Below are 18129 nucleotides of genomic sequence, written 5' to 3'. Positions count from 1 at the left end.
TTCATCTTTCTCGGCTATGGGTGATCACAGTCATGCATAACCAGATGAAGTCTTACCAAAGTGCTGCACAATGGCATTAGTCTTTACTGGACATATCTCTCCTGATTCACATTTGCCTTTTGTGTGGCCTCATAGTACTGGTAACACAGCAACATGTGACAAGACATTGAAATCTTTTCCTTTGTCATTTTCAACTGACGAGAACAAAATATGCAGCATTTTTTTTTTTCCCTTCAGTGACTGTACGTGTAAGTGTAAAGTAATAAGATGTCTGAAGCCACTTTTTTCAGGGCTAGGGATGGCATGATTATGGTGGCTATCAAAGGGAAGAAAAAAGACATCTGAAACAATTTGCAACTGTCTTTTTTTCCAGTGTCTTAATTTCACTTGTGTTTTCCAGCCTGGCAACAGATGATCAAGTCAAGACATCTTCCTTTATTATATTTTATCCTGTCATCCTTACATGAAATTTGTTGATGTTAACATAAGACACGGCAAAATGTCTATCTCCATTACTGTGCTTAAATCTATGTCTATGGTGTACATGTAATTACACTTCTGTATACAGACCTTTTGTAGCTACGTGCATGTTAAACATAAGCATCTACACATTCACACATATGCATCTAATTTTCTGGCAGAACAGCTCTGTGAGGCTTGGAAAAGCAGCAATCAGGGACAGCAGGTGTAAAACCTGGCAAACTTTTAACAGCAGCCTGCATCTAAGACTAACCAAGTGTAGCAGAAGGGAAACAGAGCAAGCATGGAGGACGATAGGAAAACTGTGATGGGATTCAGCACTGGGATATTCCTCTAAGAGATTTCTAGACTACACATGTGGAAGTATGATCACTGAAAGTGATCCTGGTTCACTGAAAGCCCTAACACTGATAATTAAAAATGTACCTTTTAAATCTGATCAGAATTTGTTGGTAAGAAAAAAAGTCATCATAATCTTGAGAAGCCCAAGTTCAAGCTGCAGGGAGAGGACCACCTACCTGAGATTTTCCTGTCACTGGAGCATCATTGTCCATTCTGAGCCGGCCTTCCATCCCATCTCTGAACAATGTGACACTGTGCCAGTTCCCCAGTTTGATTTTGTTTTCACTTGTTATGACTGCAACTCCAGTGCCACAGTTGAACCTGGGAGCATGAAACATAGAGGGCAAGATGACAATATTACATTAACCAAATAACTGAATGTTGTTCTTAGAGTCCAAATATTCCCTTCAGTCCTGGGAACCTCTCTGTTTCACATTGCATGTTAGCAGACCACAGGAAAATTAGGCAGCAGGTCTACACGTGATCTATTCTAAGTTTCAAACATCATTATCTGGTTTTCTCCCACGGAGAAGATTTTGCATCCTCTGGCTGTACCAAGTGCATTGCAAAGCTTACCAACAGCTGAAACTGTTTCAAGATGGAGGTTATTACAATTCCTGCTATCACAGTAATTTCTCTTGGGAATTCTTCTAGCTCCTTGGTGAAAGGCAGTGTCACATTAATAACACACTGATTCTACAGGAAACTGAATACTGATTGACTAAGCCACCTCCAGGAGAGTCTCTGTTCAGCAGAATATGCATAAAAAGTGCCATTTTCTCTGACTGCCATTCAGTGCAGGTGAAGAGAACCACAACTAAGGCAAATCACCCACTTTGTTGTTTATCATTTTGAAAGGACTCAGCCTCCCAAGTAAGGAGATTGTTGAGATATTCTTTCACATGCTTCATATATATGGGATTGCAAGAAATATCCTCCATCTTCATTTAAAAAAAGTACAAATCCCATCTAAACAAGTGATATAAGATGAAGTTCCAAAGCCCTTGTTGGCATTAAATGCTTTCTTTTGCTACATTATCTGCAGGTCCTTTTGCTGTGAAGCAAAAGCATTGACTATGCACAGCTAAATATAGCATAAGCTTAGCAAATGTAACAGCTCACTAGCATTTCTGATATCATAGCAATGAACCCCAGACTAATGCCTTGACAAAAACTGATCATTTTGTCTTTTAACCAAGGTCTGACTAAAAAGAGTTCAATAGGGCACATGTCCAAACACTAAAGAAGGATAAGAGAAAAAAAAAATTGAAGAACTATTAAATGAAGTAATACTGTCCAGTTTGTGCACTGCATGCAGCAGAAGTCAAAGACACAACAGTTATTCATCACACATAGCAAGACCTGGGAGGCGACAATGGCCTTTTTTCTTTGCATTAGGTTTAGGCTGTAGGTTTTACCTGAACTGGATGCTACGTCGGATGATTGCTAGTGACATAAAATCACCACGACCATGTTCATTTTCTCCACAGTATAACAGCAAGCCATCTTCTGATTCAGCCTGCAATCACAGCACCAACATGAAAAATCAAAGTCTAAGCCTCACAGTGACAGATAAATGCAAACAGCACTGGGTGATTTTTCTCCAGAAAAAGGACAGCATTTTTCAGATTGAGTTTTTAACTTGCAGAATCAGAAATTGTTTGATCTATTTTGAATCCTGCATTTGAAGAACCTAGAAAAACATTGCCTCAATTCTTAAATTATTTAAGATGATCTCTTCTACTTACAGTATGGTACTAACTGGTCTAAAGACAAGCCTGAAAGCATTATATACTGTCAGACATGGCCCATATGAGAAATCTGAGCACAAAGCCTAGCAAGAATGTCCTAGCAAGCCTGTTAAGTGTAGACACATCAGACTTATCGCACATGAGTTCGCACACTCTGCTTCACACGTTCAGTCAGCCTGACACTTTCCAAGCCGAACAACCTGTGCAGGCAGGACTTCTCCATATGTGCATAGCAGCTCACACAGTGGCTTTTCACAGCCATCCTGCATTTCAAACTGATAAAGTGCCAAAGGAGTGTCAGATCGCCACGTGAGGCAACAGACTTTTGATGCTCTAGTGACAGTCTTGTACTTCAGCTGTGAGGCTGGCAAGTCTGCCTTACACGGGGGCAGGGGTGCACCTGAGAGCTCGGCCACTGTCCCTGTAGGCAGCCCTATCAGGTCTCTCCTTAATACACAGGCAGCATTAAGACAAGTCACTGTGGGATGTACCCCGTCACTGGAGGCCTCTGGTTTGAGTAGTCCAGTATCTTGCACGCATTAATAGCCAGTGTCCCAAACTTCAGAGCTGTAAAATAATGCCTACTTAAATTCTGCAAGGTCAGAAAGGAACTCTGAATAAAGGGCAGTATTTTGCTCGCTGAAAATGACCACACTTTCTTATATGCAAAGCTACTGCATGCCACTTCTAACCTGTAATTCACAAAAATTCCAGGTGAACCTGTTGCTCATTCACACAGCCATAACCTTGCCAACTTACAGTACTGCTAGTCTGCAACATCAGTATTACTAGCCCCAAGGATTCACTCATGCACTGCCTACCAATAATGGATGCAAACAATTTAGCTTAATTTACCAACTTCATGTGCATTCATTGAAGGTGAAACTAAATCTTTAGGAAAGGCTATGTATAGGCTCACCACGATTACATTATAAGCTATATTGAAGCTAAATTATTGTTCCATTGTCCACAGCATCAAAATCAGATAAAAAAAATTGAAGGCTCCCAGGTGAGCTTGAAATTGCTTAAACTTACTCTGAATTCAAGGGTAATTTGAAATGTCTGATAGGAGTTCTTCAGTGGTTCAAAGGTGAGGTATGAGTAGCCAGAGAACTGAGGATACTGGATAATAATATCTGAAAAACAAAAACAGAAGCATGTTATTTAGCAGTTTTCTCCCATATAAAAATCAATATACACACTTAGCGCTAAATAACACCAAGTGAAAATGCAAGGCAGAGGTCATCCAGAGACAACCATTAGTCAGCAGCAGTCAGCAATCAGTTGTCTTGTCCTCCCACTACTTTTCACAACTAATTCCTCTGTATCAAAGGACCTAGTGAACTTGTAAAGGAACAGGATACTGAGGGCCAAACAGTTTAACTGCTGGATTCAGTGGAAATTTCTCTAGATTTTCACATGTCTTAGAGAAGACAGAACCCAATGACTTTATGTTTATTTCATTTTAAGAATTAATTTAACACAAAGACAAAAAAGTAATTTTCCATTTTGCAGGATTATAAAAACACATGCAGGAAATGTGGCCAGACGCTACACCACATTAGTCACTGCTGCTCCATAGCTGCTGCGTCCAGCATCTGCAGAATCCTTGGATGGCTCATAAGAGCCCAGGAGCTTCCAGTGCTTCCCTCAAGTCAGTTCAGGGCAGAAAGTAAAGGGAGTGATGGAGAGAAGTGAGTCCCTGAAGGCATTCCCCTCTTGCACCCCTGGCTGCAAGTCACGCTTCATATTGTTCTTGTCAGCTGGTGTTACCAATCCATACTCTTTGTTGTCTTATGTTAGAGGACCATCCTGTCTTCAGCACAGAAAATCAGAGAGATGGCTTACTGCTACATTTGCAGATCATTTTTCTAAGCAGCACTGTGGACAGACAGTTTCAGGCCTGAATTTTTATTTTTGCAGTGGATCTAAGTCTAGCGAGGAAGGAAGGATGAGGCATAGTATTCTTCTTTACTATTTGAACTATCTTTTCTTGTGTATTTGGATCTGGATACAGCTCTTTCAGCATTTTTGTTTGCCAGGTGTACATTTTAGGCTGAGGGGAAGAGAAGTGGTGCCATAAACCTGAATGCAACTGCAGCAGACAGCAATTAACTAATGCTCTGATCACAAGCAAAACTGACTGGACCAGAGCCCCATACAGCTGTTGATTGCAAAGAATAGCCTATTTTCATTCAGATTAATATACTGTTTAACAATATTGGCTGCTGTGAAGAAATTCAGTACAAGGCAATATCGGTACATGATGCTACTGCTTACTCCCTTGTGAAAACAGTGGTTTTGGACCGACATTAACAAGCCCAGTCCACAAGTTGTATACAGTTATGTCAGTTCAAATAAATCCTTGACTCTTCACACTTGATTAAGGCCAAAAATCACATCTGCAGATGTTCCATGTGGCTGAGTCATAACAGATTATTTTCAGAATGAGCTCTCTACTCCATCAGCAGGAGGACATCAAACACCCTTAGTGTCTGTATCCTCAATGCATGACATTGTGCATCACGAATGTCTAACATGAGCCTGCAGAAGAAATGTGTGCCTCCAATGCTCTGCTGTGCAGAGGGATGCATTAGCTCTTTCTTAGCTGGTGGGACACCACTACAAGCAAAGGGACACTAACTTTGCATTAGCTCTGGCATTCATTTGACCTTTCACTCAGCAAACCAGACAAAAAATAAGTCCAAAGGGAAAAAAATTGTCTGCTTAAGGCCTGGTAAGGGAGCTGGTCTGGCTTACCGGGTGATCAGCTCAATGTCAGGCTCAGCAAAAGGGCAAGGTTAGGTCTGCAGAGGGAAAGGACAAGAAGGAGGCAAGGAGAAGCAGGACAGCTTCCTTCAGCTCAGTGAGCTCTTGCCCTGGCTCAGCTGCCCTGCAGAGAGGCAAGAGAACATGTGGCAAGTCCTGACTGGGACAACCACATCTCCTCACATTAACCGAGGCTTCAGGTCATGCTTTCTTAACCTGGGAGGGGGTTTTGTTCCTCCCTTGCCCCAGGCTGGCCGACACAAGTGCTGGGGCTACTACTTCTGCCCTGTAGTTCTGCCCTGCAGACCATGAGCAAAGCCTCTTCTGTAGATGGTTTTACAATGGAGACTCTGTCTCACATCTGTGCTGCAGGATCAGCATTATCTGATGGACCACACTGGAAACATGGGTGGTTCAGGTCTTCAGCTGCAGGCAAAAGGTAAAGGGGGTTGAATGTTGCTGCTGGAAGGTGTAGATGTCATGGCTGGACCCTGTCAGGCCTGGGTGCCATCCAGCATACCTTGCTCCATCACCTTCCCACTCCTAGATGGGGGAAGGAGCATTAACCTCCCCCATGTACCTTCACATGAGTTCTGCATTCAGCTTTAGTAGAGAATAACTTCTTCAAACCTAGTTGAGGAAAGACAAGCCAAGAGGATGATGTCTGAACTGGGATGTGGAAGCTGCTTCTGTTCTTAGGGATCCATTAAGCCCACACTGCCATTCCCAAAGCACACTTTAGACAGTTTACCATGAAGCTGCTTCTTGCTCCAGAGAAAGAGAAACCAGCATCAGCACACACACATAAACCTACCTTCTGCACATATTTCTCCTCCTTTTCCCAAGTTGCAGTGGCAGCGTGAGCCACCCCGGTCGTAGTCATTGACACAAAAGCTGTCTGCAGAACAGATGGCCTCATCACAGGAGAGATCAAACAGACGTGCTGCAGAAGACATGCCACCCCTTCTTGCTGACTGAGCTGTAGTCACCCTCGTTGTGGTGGAAGGTCGTGTAGTGGTGGGAGTGGAAGTGGTGGGTTCAGAAGTGGTTGTAAGGACTCGTGAGAGGAGCCTGGAACTAGACCCTGGCGCGACCTTAGTTTCAACCAGAAATTTTCTGTTGCCTCCTTTGATAGCAGGCAGTGGTCTGAGCTGAAAATAGATAAAAGAACACAAATTCAGTAAAACCTAAAATGCTACCTGGAAATCAAACTAATACTTTCCAAGGTTCAGATCTGAGGCAACACTCATCGTCATTGAAGAAAAAGAAACCACCACATTATTATGCTTCGGCATATAATATCAGATATTAAAATTCCTGACAAGACTGGACACTTTAAAATATCAAGACTATAAAGAAAACAGGAATGCCAGAATGTAATATTGAAATTTACCTCTTCTATGTAAATGTCGTAGTCTGAGTCATCAATATCAAATCCATCATCATCACCAGTCACTGTGTCTGTGATATACCGATGCCCATAGCTTCCACTTCCTAACTCCTCAGAGCCTACAAAGACACAACTGGTATATTCAGTTCATGTTCTTTGTTTTGTTTTGGTTTTTTCTTTGCACATTAGCTCAGATCTTACCACCTCTGATTCAACACACCAAAATCTGAAGTGGTGTTAATGTTCATCCTGTACAGACAATGCAAGTGTCAGCCTGAAGATGGTAGATTCTGGCCAAGTGATACACATGCAAGTTAAAACAAAGCGAAGACCTTAATTTAATCACTTACTGTGATGCCCGAACAAAGCAAGTAAAACTCAGTTCTCCCACTGCAAACCGACTTTTTATCCACCATTCTTTCAGGAGAACAGACCTGAATGTTTTCAGCATGGATAACATTTTAACAACTGTACTGATAAAAGATCAAACTTTTCCTTTCTGAAAATACGGAGTCCTGTATCCTCCGTACCGGTGACCAAAAAATTGGAACAGCAAAAGAGATGCTTCTAGGTAAGGTTTTTCTGGCACACCTTGCTTAGGACTTTTTCTGCCTTCACTGGCTCTAATGCTCCTCAAATTAGCATCATAAGTATATTTTAGACTATTTTTTAAAACACCTCAAAAAAAGGAATGTGCACAAAGTTCATGTGTTTTTTAGGTGTGTGGAGTGCTGAAGGACTCCAGACTGGGAATGTCCACTTTAAACAGTAAGAGGGTCTTTGTAGTAAACATCCACGCTTTTCTGCACTTTACACAGCAAATTCTGCTTAAAAAAATGGTTTATGCTTTTTAGGTTTTACAATTTAACAGAAATCTTGAAGAAAGATAATATGAGTAACTTCATCACTATTATTACTTGTCATTTAAGCAAGAATTGATGAACATTTGATAAATATTAGAACAACAGACTTCATAAATTTGCTTTTACCATAAAATATTTTGCAGTCACTTAAAAGGAGCATAGGTAGTCCTTGCTTTACAAAACCTCTGTACAGGTTCACCATATGTGCCTTATTTCAGCAGCTGCAAGCTGTCTGTATTTTCTCCCAAGTTAGCAGGTCCTCTGCATTGCAACATGGAGAGACACAAAGTCTTGCTGGGCAGTGGCTGTTGGGGGAAAGGAGACCTGACAACCCAGAAAATGCCACCTGATGGTAGTGAGAGCTTCACTGCCACCACTGAACAACCCAGTGGAGCAAGACAACACTAAAGAAGCTCAGCAGGCTTTCAGAGAGAGCAGGGTGGGCACAGTGCTGTCGGACCCTTTGAGCCTGTCTCACTGGGGTCAGCCATCTCCCACCTCAGTGGAGGATAAAGAAAAAACATCTCACTGACCTGATTCAGGCAAAAGAGCACTTGTCTAAATCCTATTGTACTCTCTTTTCCTTTGCCGTGACTGCAATCCAGAAATCCTGGCAGAGAGTTATGAAACCAAGCATATGTGCACCAGATACAAATGCAAGCCTGGCTAATTGGTTACCCACCATACACTCTGTCACAGTTACTTATCAATGGACTTTACATGTTACATGAGCATACAGAAAAAACAGAAGCAGATGAGCAGAGGTAATGAAGCATACATATTTGAAACCAAAACAACACGGGAGGCTGGGAAAAAAAGTGTATAAACTTTTCCACTCTAACATGTATACCTAATAATCTGTAAATAATACACTTTAACTGTATATTAAACATAATTATTCAGCACAGAATTCTATCAGGTGTGGTAAGCAGAGAACTCATAGCTTTGTCACTGGTAATGAGAGGAGGCTAACTGGATAAACTACATCCTGATAACTTCTGTGGGTGACTGTGAATGCACAGGCAAAGGTTTACTACTGGAGAAACAGACCACAGGTTTATTAACTGGTTGCAATCCTGCATTCAATATGGAAAACAACAGGTATTATCCAAATGTGGGCAAAATATCTTCCTCTTAGTATTCACCTGTATAGTCACTCAGGTTCATCAGGAACACAGGATAATTTTAGTCCAAGTAGGAAAGATGTAGAATAGAATAGAATAGAATAGAATAGAATAGAATAGAATAGAATAGAATAGAATAGAATAGAATAGAATAGAATAGAATAGAATAGAATAGAATAGAATAGAATAGTTACATTGGAAGGTACCTATAGCAATCATCTAGTCCAACTGCAAGGCTGACCTCTTCCATCCATCACTGCATCAGAAGCTCCTTCTTTGGCAACATTGCTTTTAGAAGACATGGATTTTTATGAAAGAATTTCAGTGTGCAAGACCTCAAACATAAACCTTATAAATGTGACTTGCAGTTTAACAGAAATTATATGAACAAAACAGAGCCCAGCACTAACTCAGATCCCAACAGATGCAGCAATTTTTAGCGCACTACAATACTGCTGCTTTTAAGTCACATGCATAATATTACTTATTGCCTTTATAATGTGTGTCTGAAACTATTTCAGAAGTAATTCAGTCCTTCTAATACATTAAACTGTAATTTCCCTAGGAGGAACAGAAGCCATAAAGCTAAACTGGGAAAAGGAAAGGAAAAATCAGTCCCGTGTCAGGAAAAGAAATATAATCTATACTTGTACGAGCTGTGATATGCAAACTCCCCTTTCTAATTTAGAAGTCACAAGCTACAAAATAAACATCTATTGTATCCTGTTTCCCCAAAAACAAGACCCACCCCAAAAATAAGCCCTAGCATGATTTTTCAGGATTTTTGAGGATGCTCGAAATACAAGCCTTAATCCAAAAATAAGCCCTAGTTACAGTTCATTTTAAAAAGTGAATTTAAGTATTTCAGGCAGATACACGTGTAGAAAAGTAAGCATCTTTTGAAGCAAAAACTAATATAAGACCCTGCCTTATTTTCAGGGAAACAATGCAGACCAAATTCTGCCACACTTTTTCTCTTTTAAAGGAAACTTTCTGTTGGTTTAATGGGATTTAGGTTCAAGAAGAACAGGAGGAATGAAGCAATAGAGAGCATGAAGTACCTCCATATACACATGTAGGAAAATGTTAGGCCTCAAATTCACATTCAGGTGTGCACACCTGCTTTACATGTATATATATATATAATTTTAATGCCATGCCAGTTTTATAGAAGAGTTAACTCTCCTGTTTTGAGTGGACTTATCACCAAACTATATCAATAACCGCCAGCATACAGTGACATCTGGTAATTTAGGAGAGACAGGCAGCTCCCCAAACAGAAGATGTGTCTCTTTTATCTAGCAGACCAAAATGTTACATGCCTTTGCAACAGAAGATCTAGGGAGACTAAATGTACCTACTATTTTAAACGAGATAATGACTCCTTTCACCTTGTTGCACTGGTACAACATTTAGAGCCTGGAGAGAGCAAAGAAAGTATCGCTTATTGTTGCTGGTAGAAAAGACTGCTTTGAGGCTCTTCTTCAAAGACCTTCTGGACATAAGTGGCATCACCAGGAAAAGTATAACTTCAGAAGGTGTCCTAATATCCATACTCTCAATTATTAGGTCTCAAATCTCTGCTTTGACTCCCTCTGACTCCGAGCCAGCACATGCTGCATTACTTGATGATCTGTGAGCAGTTTTGGTAACACATAGCACACCTGGGAGCAATGAAGACATGCAGCAGTACTCTCTTCTAACTATGCCTGAATTTATACAGGTGAATACACAAACCAACGATGAGACCATCTAACAGCCCACTGGCTTCTCAGTCACCTTGCTCTGCCCTACATTTGGTGTTTGCTCACTGGATGTGACAAGATACCCACATGTGACATGATGCAACAAAACTGCAAAATGACAGAAAGCAGAGAAACTAACATGACTTTTTGTAGACAAACCCCCGTGCAAGCCCATATCTTGAATGCTTTGTGTGGCTTTGGTGGAGAACTCATCTCAGGGACACTCAGGGACAATTAGGCAAAGTGATACTCTGCAAATATCAAAACAAGGACTACAGAGATTGTAAGTGTGCTATATTTAATTAAATCAGTGTTTCACTGTACAAGGAGGTGAAGCCTGTCCTGTTTTATAATTAATTGTAAAACCTGTGGTGGGTCATGAACTTCAGACAGCTTATTTTCCAATAATCAGGGGTTAAGTTCTACTAAAGAAATCTTTCTCAAAACAAAGAGAAAGCCACACAAACTTTTGTTTTTCCTATTAGGTGGCCACCAGTGTACTGACGAGGAGACACCAGAGAGCATAGCGGGTACATCACTGGTCACTGCAACACGGGCAGATTGAGTGGAGGTGTTAACAGACTGATTGCCTTCATGCAAAACCTCTCACAGGTCTAAATCCAGAATACATTAGAGACATTTTAATCTGAGTTTTATTTTTGTCAGTGACTCACAGTGAAGGACTGCATATTGCTTGGCCTGTCTCTTGCTTTTTGTCCCTGTCTGTATAAATATGAACGCTGCCTTTGTAAAGCTTTTTGAGACCTGCAGGAAGCAGTTCTGTGGAAAACCTTCTCCATTTGCTATCTCCAAGACACATCACCACCATTTACATCAAGATTTGGGCCCAAGGGACTGTTCTTTTGCTGTTCCTGAGCCTCAGCAGACACATTCAAGCACTATGCAGATATTTAAGCACCTGTGCAAATGCCTCACTCAGTATGAGCCTGGTGGTAACGGCCAGGGCCAGAGGAAGGGATGTACCCAGATTAAGCAGCCACTTCTTTCACATTTGCTGTGGAGACAAGCAGAAGGGTATTTTTAACAGAAGACACTTCCTCTGTTGGTCTGGCAAAGCTCAAGGCTGGTGACCTTCCAGGCACAGAGCAAACTCCATCTGTTTCCCCAGGAGATGAAGGGTATTTAAGCGATGCAGGTGATGACACTTTGTTTGATTCTTTGGGATGGTTTATTTTGTTGTTACTAAATTTGATATTTGAAAACTTTTTTCTCAAGTAAATTGCCAATGACACATTGACAGATTTGATACAGAATAAAAAAAAAAAAAAAACACACCAAAAAAACAAATATTGAAATACCTGCAAACTCCATCTGTAATTAAGAAAGGCAATTAACATTTATTTATTACAACTTTTCCCTCTAGAAAAAAAAAAAAAAAAAAGAAACCAAATCACCAAGCAATTAGGACCCTTGGGGAAACTTGCCCTTGCTTTCCTCTCTCAAAACGGAGCAATGTAACATAAACAAAGCATACATCTTTTACCAAGTAATGGGGTAACTGCTTATAATCAAGGCCACATGTATTACTTGCACAGACCTTGGGAGGTCTGTCACGTAGATGATACTGTCAGCAACCCTTCTGAGGAACTTTTTAGCAAAGGCGAGTTCCCTATGCTGACCTGAGACGATGCAGACAAGAGTACTGCAAAGCCAGCCACCTTCTAAAACCAAAATGGAAGAATTACATGTGTGATTGAGATAAACCCCAGTGGCAAACTCTCCCAAGTAGCATGGACTCAGTGTCTGCAAGACTCGTCTCTGTTTCAGCCTGCCTAGAAGAGCTGCAAGAGACCCTACACAGTGCAACACAGACCCTGAAGTTCCACTGCATTTGAGGTAATTCTGGGAACTTGTTCTTCAGTTAAAATAATAATCAGAAAGTATTAATTATTTCAAAACAAGCATAAAATCCAGGATATACAAACATAATACTACAATTTTTTAAAATGCAGACACACTAAGGACCTTAGTGACAGCACTGTTTGGACTAAGTGTAATGCAAAGGAGCCAGACATCATGTGCATTTCTGCCAGCTTTCTAAGATATTTCAGGTATTCCTGAGGAATATACAGGCACTCAGAAAATAGCATCAAATATCGGTGGCATGTTTCACTGTTTACATGGAAGAAGGCACCATTTTAATAATGACTGTAGTAACTTCTACAATGCACACCCCAAAGAGCAAAGGTGCATCGTTTTCAGACATGTCAGCTGAATGTCCAGTAGCCACAGGTGGCTAAGAGGTATCTGCTGGCACTTTGAGAAATTCAGGCATCCGGTGCTATTTGAGATGCATTACGGTACCTGAGACATCCCCAGAGGACTGTCAGGTATCTGGGAGATGTCTGGGAGGCACTTGTCTTCCTGCAGTGACAGCTGAAAACCCACCAGACCTAGGAGACCTCAGAGCCACTTAATATCTATACCTGAGCAACCAAAGTGAATTATTAATGTAACCATTGGCTTTCTGGCTACTAGAAGGGAGAAGATACCCATAGTATATAATGTGAACAAGGAGTGAGTTTCACTTGGTTGCTCTTAAGCTTAGCATGCACTTTTTGTTAGATTAAACTTGTCAACAAGTTTAAATCACTCTTCAGAGTATTTTAGTGTTTGGGGGGGAAAAAAATGTTCAGCCTGTGCATGGCTTTAATCAGGGACATTTTTTCACAACAAGTTTAGCTTTTCTATTAATGCACAATGTAGTTGTGTATCTGGTTTATATCAAACCAGTTTCTTACACAGACATCACCACTAAAGCCAAGTGAGAGCTCCGATACTCAGCTACACTCCTGATTCCAGAAAGTCACAAAACTTATTTCTGAAAGCATGCAAATTTTGCTGTCTTTGAACACCACTCCTTGCTCTGCAAAAAAATGGTTGTTATGAAGACAGGTATCCAAAATATAACACAGGTTTTCACGGATAGTGGCTATATTGAGTTTTAAGCCTATTTGCAAAATCCACCCTGGAAACTAAGAGCAGACTGGCAAAAGAACAACATTTGCATTTGCCAAATGACCCAGAGTTTGCTGAAGTAGCCTGAAGTACAAGTGGCCGGGTGCAGGGCTGGAGCACATCACGGACATGACATGGGCCCAGGCTGTGGGAGATCTGCACTCTCACGAGGGTCTTCCTGAAACATTGCCAGCCCCCTGGTGCAGGGAGACCAGCCTTTCAACCACAGTGCCCACCAGGGACTGGCACAGAGTTTTTGAGCCTATTCAGAGAGCAGTGCAACATACATAATATATTCAATTTTCAGATCTGATCCAGGCACAAAGCTCATGTCCCCTATGAACCTCTCTAGAAATCGATGTTTATAAACATCAGGCATGAATTTGATTCCAAGCTCTACTCACCAAAATCTATGTTTTAGAGCTATCTTGACAGGTCTCTGCAGAACAGGTGGTTTCCAAAGGCAAAGCGGCTACCCCAGAGTGCCACAGTAATAAGCACAGCATGAAGACTACTCCACCCTGATTAACAAAGCTAAAAAACTTGATCTCTTCTGACCAAAGAATGTAGCTATTCACATCCAAAGATAAACAGGATACCAAGGAGCACACAAGCGTGTTTGAGGCAACAGGAGCTGGCCCTTGAGGATCCCGGGGCCAAGGAACCACAGAGCACGCCACACCTTTGTAGTTTTCACAAACATTTGCTTCAGGTTGAACTTATGAGTTCAGCAGTCATAACAAACTTCATGCAAACTGCTCATGGGACTGAATTTATGACAGAGGGGAAAAAATGGTAACTGCCATAGAAGAGTCAATGAAAAGAAGGAATTCTGAGATAGGGAAGCAGTTTAGAAATAAGTCCTTAGCAGGTTAAACTGGTGGATGTGGTCCTCATTTCCGCAGCATGCAAATTCTTCTTGCAGAGCTCACACTCCTACCTGAATATCAGTTGCTCATTTTCTACCTGTTAACTAAAGATGATTTGCAATTGAGCATGCAGGTGAGAAAAGAAGTCAGTTTGGTTGTTCTTTTTTATAGATCATTAATCCGCTATAATTATATCCAGGCATTTTCTTGCATGGTATTCTGTCCCCTATAAATGCCTTCAAAACCAGAACTTAGAAGTACCGACAACATTTAAACAAGTTTGGCACATTAAGGATACATCTCAGTTAGTGCCCATACCCTGCCAGCCTTGGATCTGCTTCCTGCATTGACTCTCTTTGTGACACTGGGTTTTTGCTGTGCAAGAGATGTGATTTGCATGAATCTCAATGTGTTCTGCATCATGTTGGTTTAGATTTTCACACACAGCTATGACTTTGGGGGTGATGAGAAGAAACAGCACCTCAAAGTCAGCCCACAGAGACATGAGCACTGACAGAGGATTACATCTCAAGGAAGGACATCAGAAGTTGTGTGCAGGACCTACCTCTTATTGCAATGTGCATGGCCTACATTGTTAGACAAATGTGAATACAATTGTTAACAAGTTCTGATGAATGCACTTTCAACTATGCAGCTTCTGATCAAAAAGAGATGCTTGTTTGTTTATATCATTATTTTCATGACTGTTCCTAATAGTTTAAGTGCCTTAATCTTCAGAAAATAATACAGATTTGCTTTGGTCTTTCTGAGTTCTTTCAATTATAAATGTAATATTTACAGTTCAGTTTCCAAGAACATAAAGAAAGGTGAACAACAGACTTGTCTCTCTCATTTCTCCACACAATATTCACTTATCAATTCTGCATGAAGCCAGCGTAAAAGTCAGTAAGCAGTGATTCAAAAATATCTGGCAATGATCTACAGAGCAGAGAAATAGCATAAAGGTGCTTCTCCGTGGAGCTTTTCAAATCTTTGCTTGTGGCTTGACTTTCACAGGATGCTGCAAGCTCCACAGACAGGACCAAGACGTGTCAAACAGGGGCTGCCTGTGCTTGGAGAGTGATCCTTTCCACCAGAAGCATTCCACAGGTCACCCCAATATGCTTTAATTACAGATATACTTTATTTTTATGTGGCTTTAATTACAAAAAGGCATTTCTACTCACGGAATGTTCGAATGACATCACTTGGTGCACTGGCGGGGCTCGATCCATAGGAGTTTGCTGCTCTGACGGCAAACTGATACTTGGTGTTTGGGAGAAGTCCCTTGAGAACCATGGACTCCATCTGGATCTGCTCTCTTATTACTGTCCAATTGCTGTCAAGGTCTGGCCTTCAGGATCAAAAAAAGCCAAGATCATAAATAATTAAAGCTGGCTGTAAAAATTAATTGCCTTTAAACTTCCCTGGGAAAAGCACAAATAAATGAGATATAAGCCTGCTAAATCATCACTGAAATCCTTCACTCTTAAGGGGCCAGACTGTGCAAACATTACTAAGCTGTGAAGCCTGTGATATCAAAACTACACAGTGAGACAAAAACAATACTCTGATTTTCCTTATACAGCCAAGGAGGAGGTTTAGAGGACAATTTGACAAATCAAGTTTTGTTTATCTGTTTTCATGGATTTTGGGTTCACGGTTTTCAGGTGGAGACGCATTTCTGGCAGTTCCTGATGCCCTGTTTGGCTGTATACTTTGCAATAGAGGAAAAGATCCTGGTTTACTACTAGGAGTTTGTGCTGTAATGTCACTAAGTCTCTTCAAACATATACAAATACTAGGAGGATGAGAATCTAACATTTGATCTCACAATCCACCCACACTGGATAATCTGGATCCAATTTCACTTCAGAAAACAAACACACACTACAAAACAAACAAACAAGCAAAAAATAACAAAAAAAAACCCAGAACAATAGTTCAGAGAACCTGGTCTATGTATGTGGATTTTGTAACATAATTCCTATGTCTGCCTTTGGACAATGTCTGGTTAACTCCTGATTCATACTGGAAGTGAACTGCCAATAAATGCTTGAAGTGTGCTATAATCCATTTGAAATCAGTACAACCATTCACATGGCAGTTTGGTCTCAATGCTGATGTTCATACGCAGAGGGACTTCGGAAAGGGGGGGGCTGCTTCAAATATTCAAGTATTCTGATGCTTTCACACTATATCCACTCTCTCTAAAAGTAGTCTCTTCCTATCAAAGAGACAAAGGAGTGAGAAGGTAAGCAATACAAACAAAATAAAAATGTAAACATGAGGAAACCTATGAAAGAAAATAGGAACAAAAATTACTTTCAGAGAAAATTATTCCAGTGTCCTTTTCTAAGATGTCCTTGTGATATTTATTACAGGAAATAACCTCCAAGTGCTCCCTGAATCTACCAATGTTTACACAGGACTAGCTGCAAACGTCTCCAACAGTCTTGCAATGAAAATTATAGCACAAGCCAAGGGTTCTGTATGTGTTTATTTGCAGCTGGAAGGAAATGCCAAAGTTAATGTATGTTTTCTTTTACCAGTCAATACAAGATTTATTGATCACTGAGGTTTCATTGCTTTATGCCAGCAGGGCAAATGCTGCGAGAAAGCAGCAGCTCCCAGCTGCCCTGCTCCTATGCATGAAGGCACACCGGGTGTTAATATTTTGTTGGCTCACTAAAAATAAAATCAGACAAATGCAGAAGATGTAATGACAGCAAAACAGACCATCTTAAGTCACCCTCCACCACCATTTCCTGGTAGACAGGAGGGCATTTATTTTGGCTACTCTTTCATTGTTTCCCTTCTCTGAGCTTTTGATGCCTGGGCCAAAATGAAAACATATAGTGTTTTCCAAATGAAAGCTCTTAACACTGCTTCCTTGCTCTCTTTGGAGTATCTTTTTTTGGCTCTCATTCCAGCCCAAGGAATTCCTGCTAGCTCTAGAGCTGCCATACCAGTCCCTTTGCACCAGACCCTGCTGATGCCTGCACCCAAATGAAAACATATGTCTAATAAATCGACTCAAACCAGGTACTGGACCCTACAAAGATTTAGGAGATAACACAAACTGTAGGCTAGCCTTCAACTCCACTGTCTTTTGCAGGATATCCTCTGCAGAAGTGAATATTAATGGAAATGCCTGCAGACCCTTAAGTATCTGCAGCTGAAGGAAAGAGGGAGATTTATCACTTGACCTTTGCTATTTCTCCAGAATGCTCCCTGTACAAGCAAATCGGTACAAGATGAAAAAATGGCAAACAGATGGGGAGAGGAACACAACAAACTCAGCTGGTGACTGTGTCCAGGGACAGCCAGCTCCCATGTTTTCTAAGCTGTGAACATTTTGTTGAAAACTGTCTCCATGGTCCTTTGTGCATAAAATTTCAGTTTGTGTCAGCTCTTACATCAGAGGGGGTCATTTTGATGCCACTTTTCCCATCTTTTTGCAGTGCTACATTTCCGGGTATGGCACAGGTCTCTCTGTCTCTAGCTGAGACCTCTAGGGCCCCTCCAGACGTTTTATCTGTGCACAGGGAGACCAGACAAATTCCATGGGCACTTTCTGCTCTCGAAGTTACACCTGTGTATATCCAACACAGAAATGCCATGTAGTAAGGATCTGGCCTGTGACAAAGTCAGAGCATTTTTAAGATAATAAACATACATGCAAAGTCAATAGGACTGCATGAATATAAATTAAGGGCAGAATTCTGACCCAAACGTACTCAAACATTTGGATTATTGCTTTACGTTGTAACCTGGGGACTGATTCAACTTAAGAAAGGAAATATTTCTGATGTAA

At 41.0% G+C, this 18129-nt stretch overlaps 1 protein-coding gene across 6 annotated transcripts in view; it reads right to left on the bottom strand.

The window, feature by feature from the left end:
* Positions 1-18129, bottom strand: part of EGFLAM (EGF like, fibronectin type III and laminin G domains) — a 123446-nt gene that overhangs the window by 27607 nt on the left and 77710 nt on the right. For all 6 annotated transcript variants that reach the window (XM_065047597.1, XM_065047596.1, XM_065047592.1 and 3 more), the window contains 6 exons: positions 15500-15666; positions 6736-6851; positions 6157-6493; positions 3609-3709; positions 2241-2341; positions 999-1143 (listed from right to left, as the gene is read on the bottom strand). In XM_065047597.1, the coding sequence (XP_064903669.1) occupies positions 999-1143; positions 2241-2341; positions 3609-3709; positions 6157-6493; positions 6736-6851; positions 15500-15666 (967 nt within the window). The remainder of the gene's footprint in view (positions 1-998; positions 1144-2240; positions 2342-3608; positions 3710-6156; positions 6494-6735; positions 6852-15499; positions 15667-18129) is intronic.

The sequence above is a fragment of the Columba livia genome, chromosome Z (genome assembly GCF_036013475.1).
Source record: "Columba livia isolate bColLiv1 breed racing homer chromosome Z, bColLiv1.pat.W.v2, whole genome shotgun sequence".
Classification (NCBI taxonomy): domain Eukaryota; kingdom Metazoa; phylum Chordata; class Aves; order Columbiformes; family Columbidae; genus Columba; species Columba livia.
Note: the sequence above shows the minus strand (reverse complement) of the source record. Positions and strands in the feature narration are given on the sequence as shown.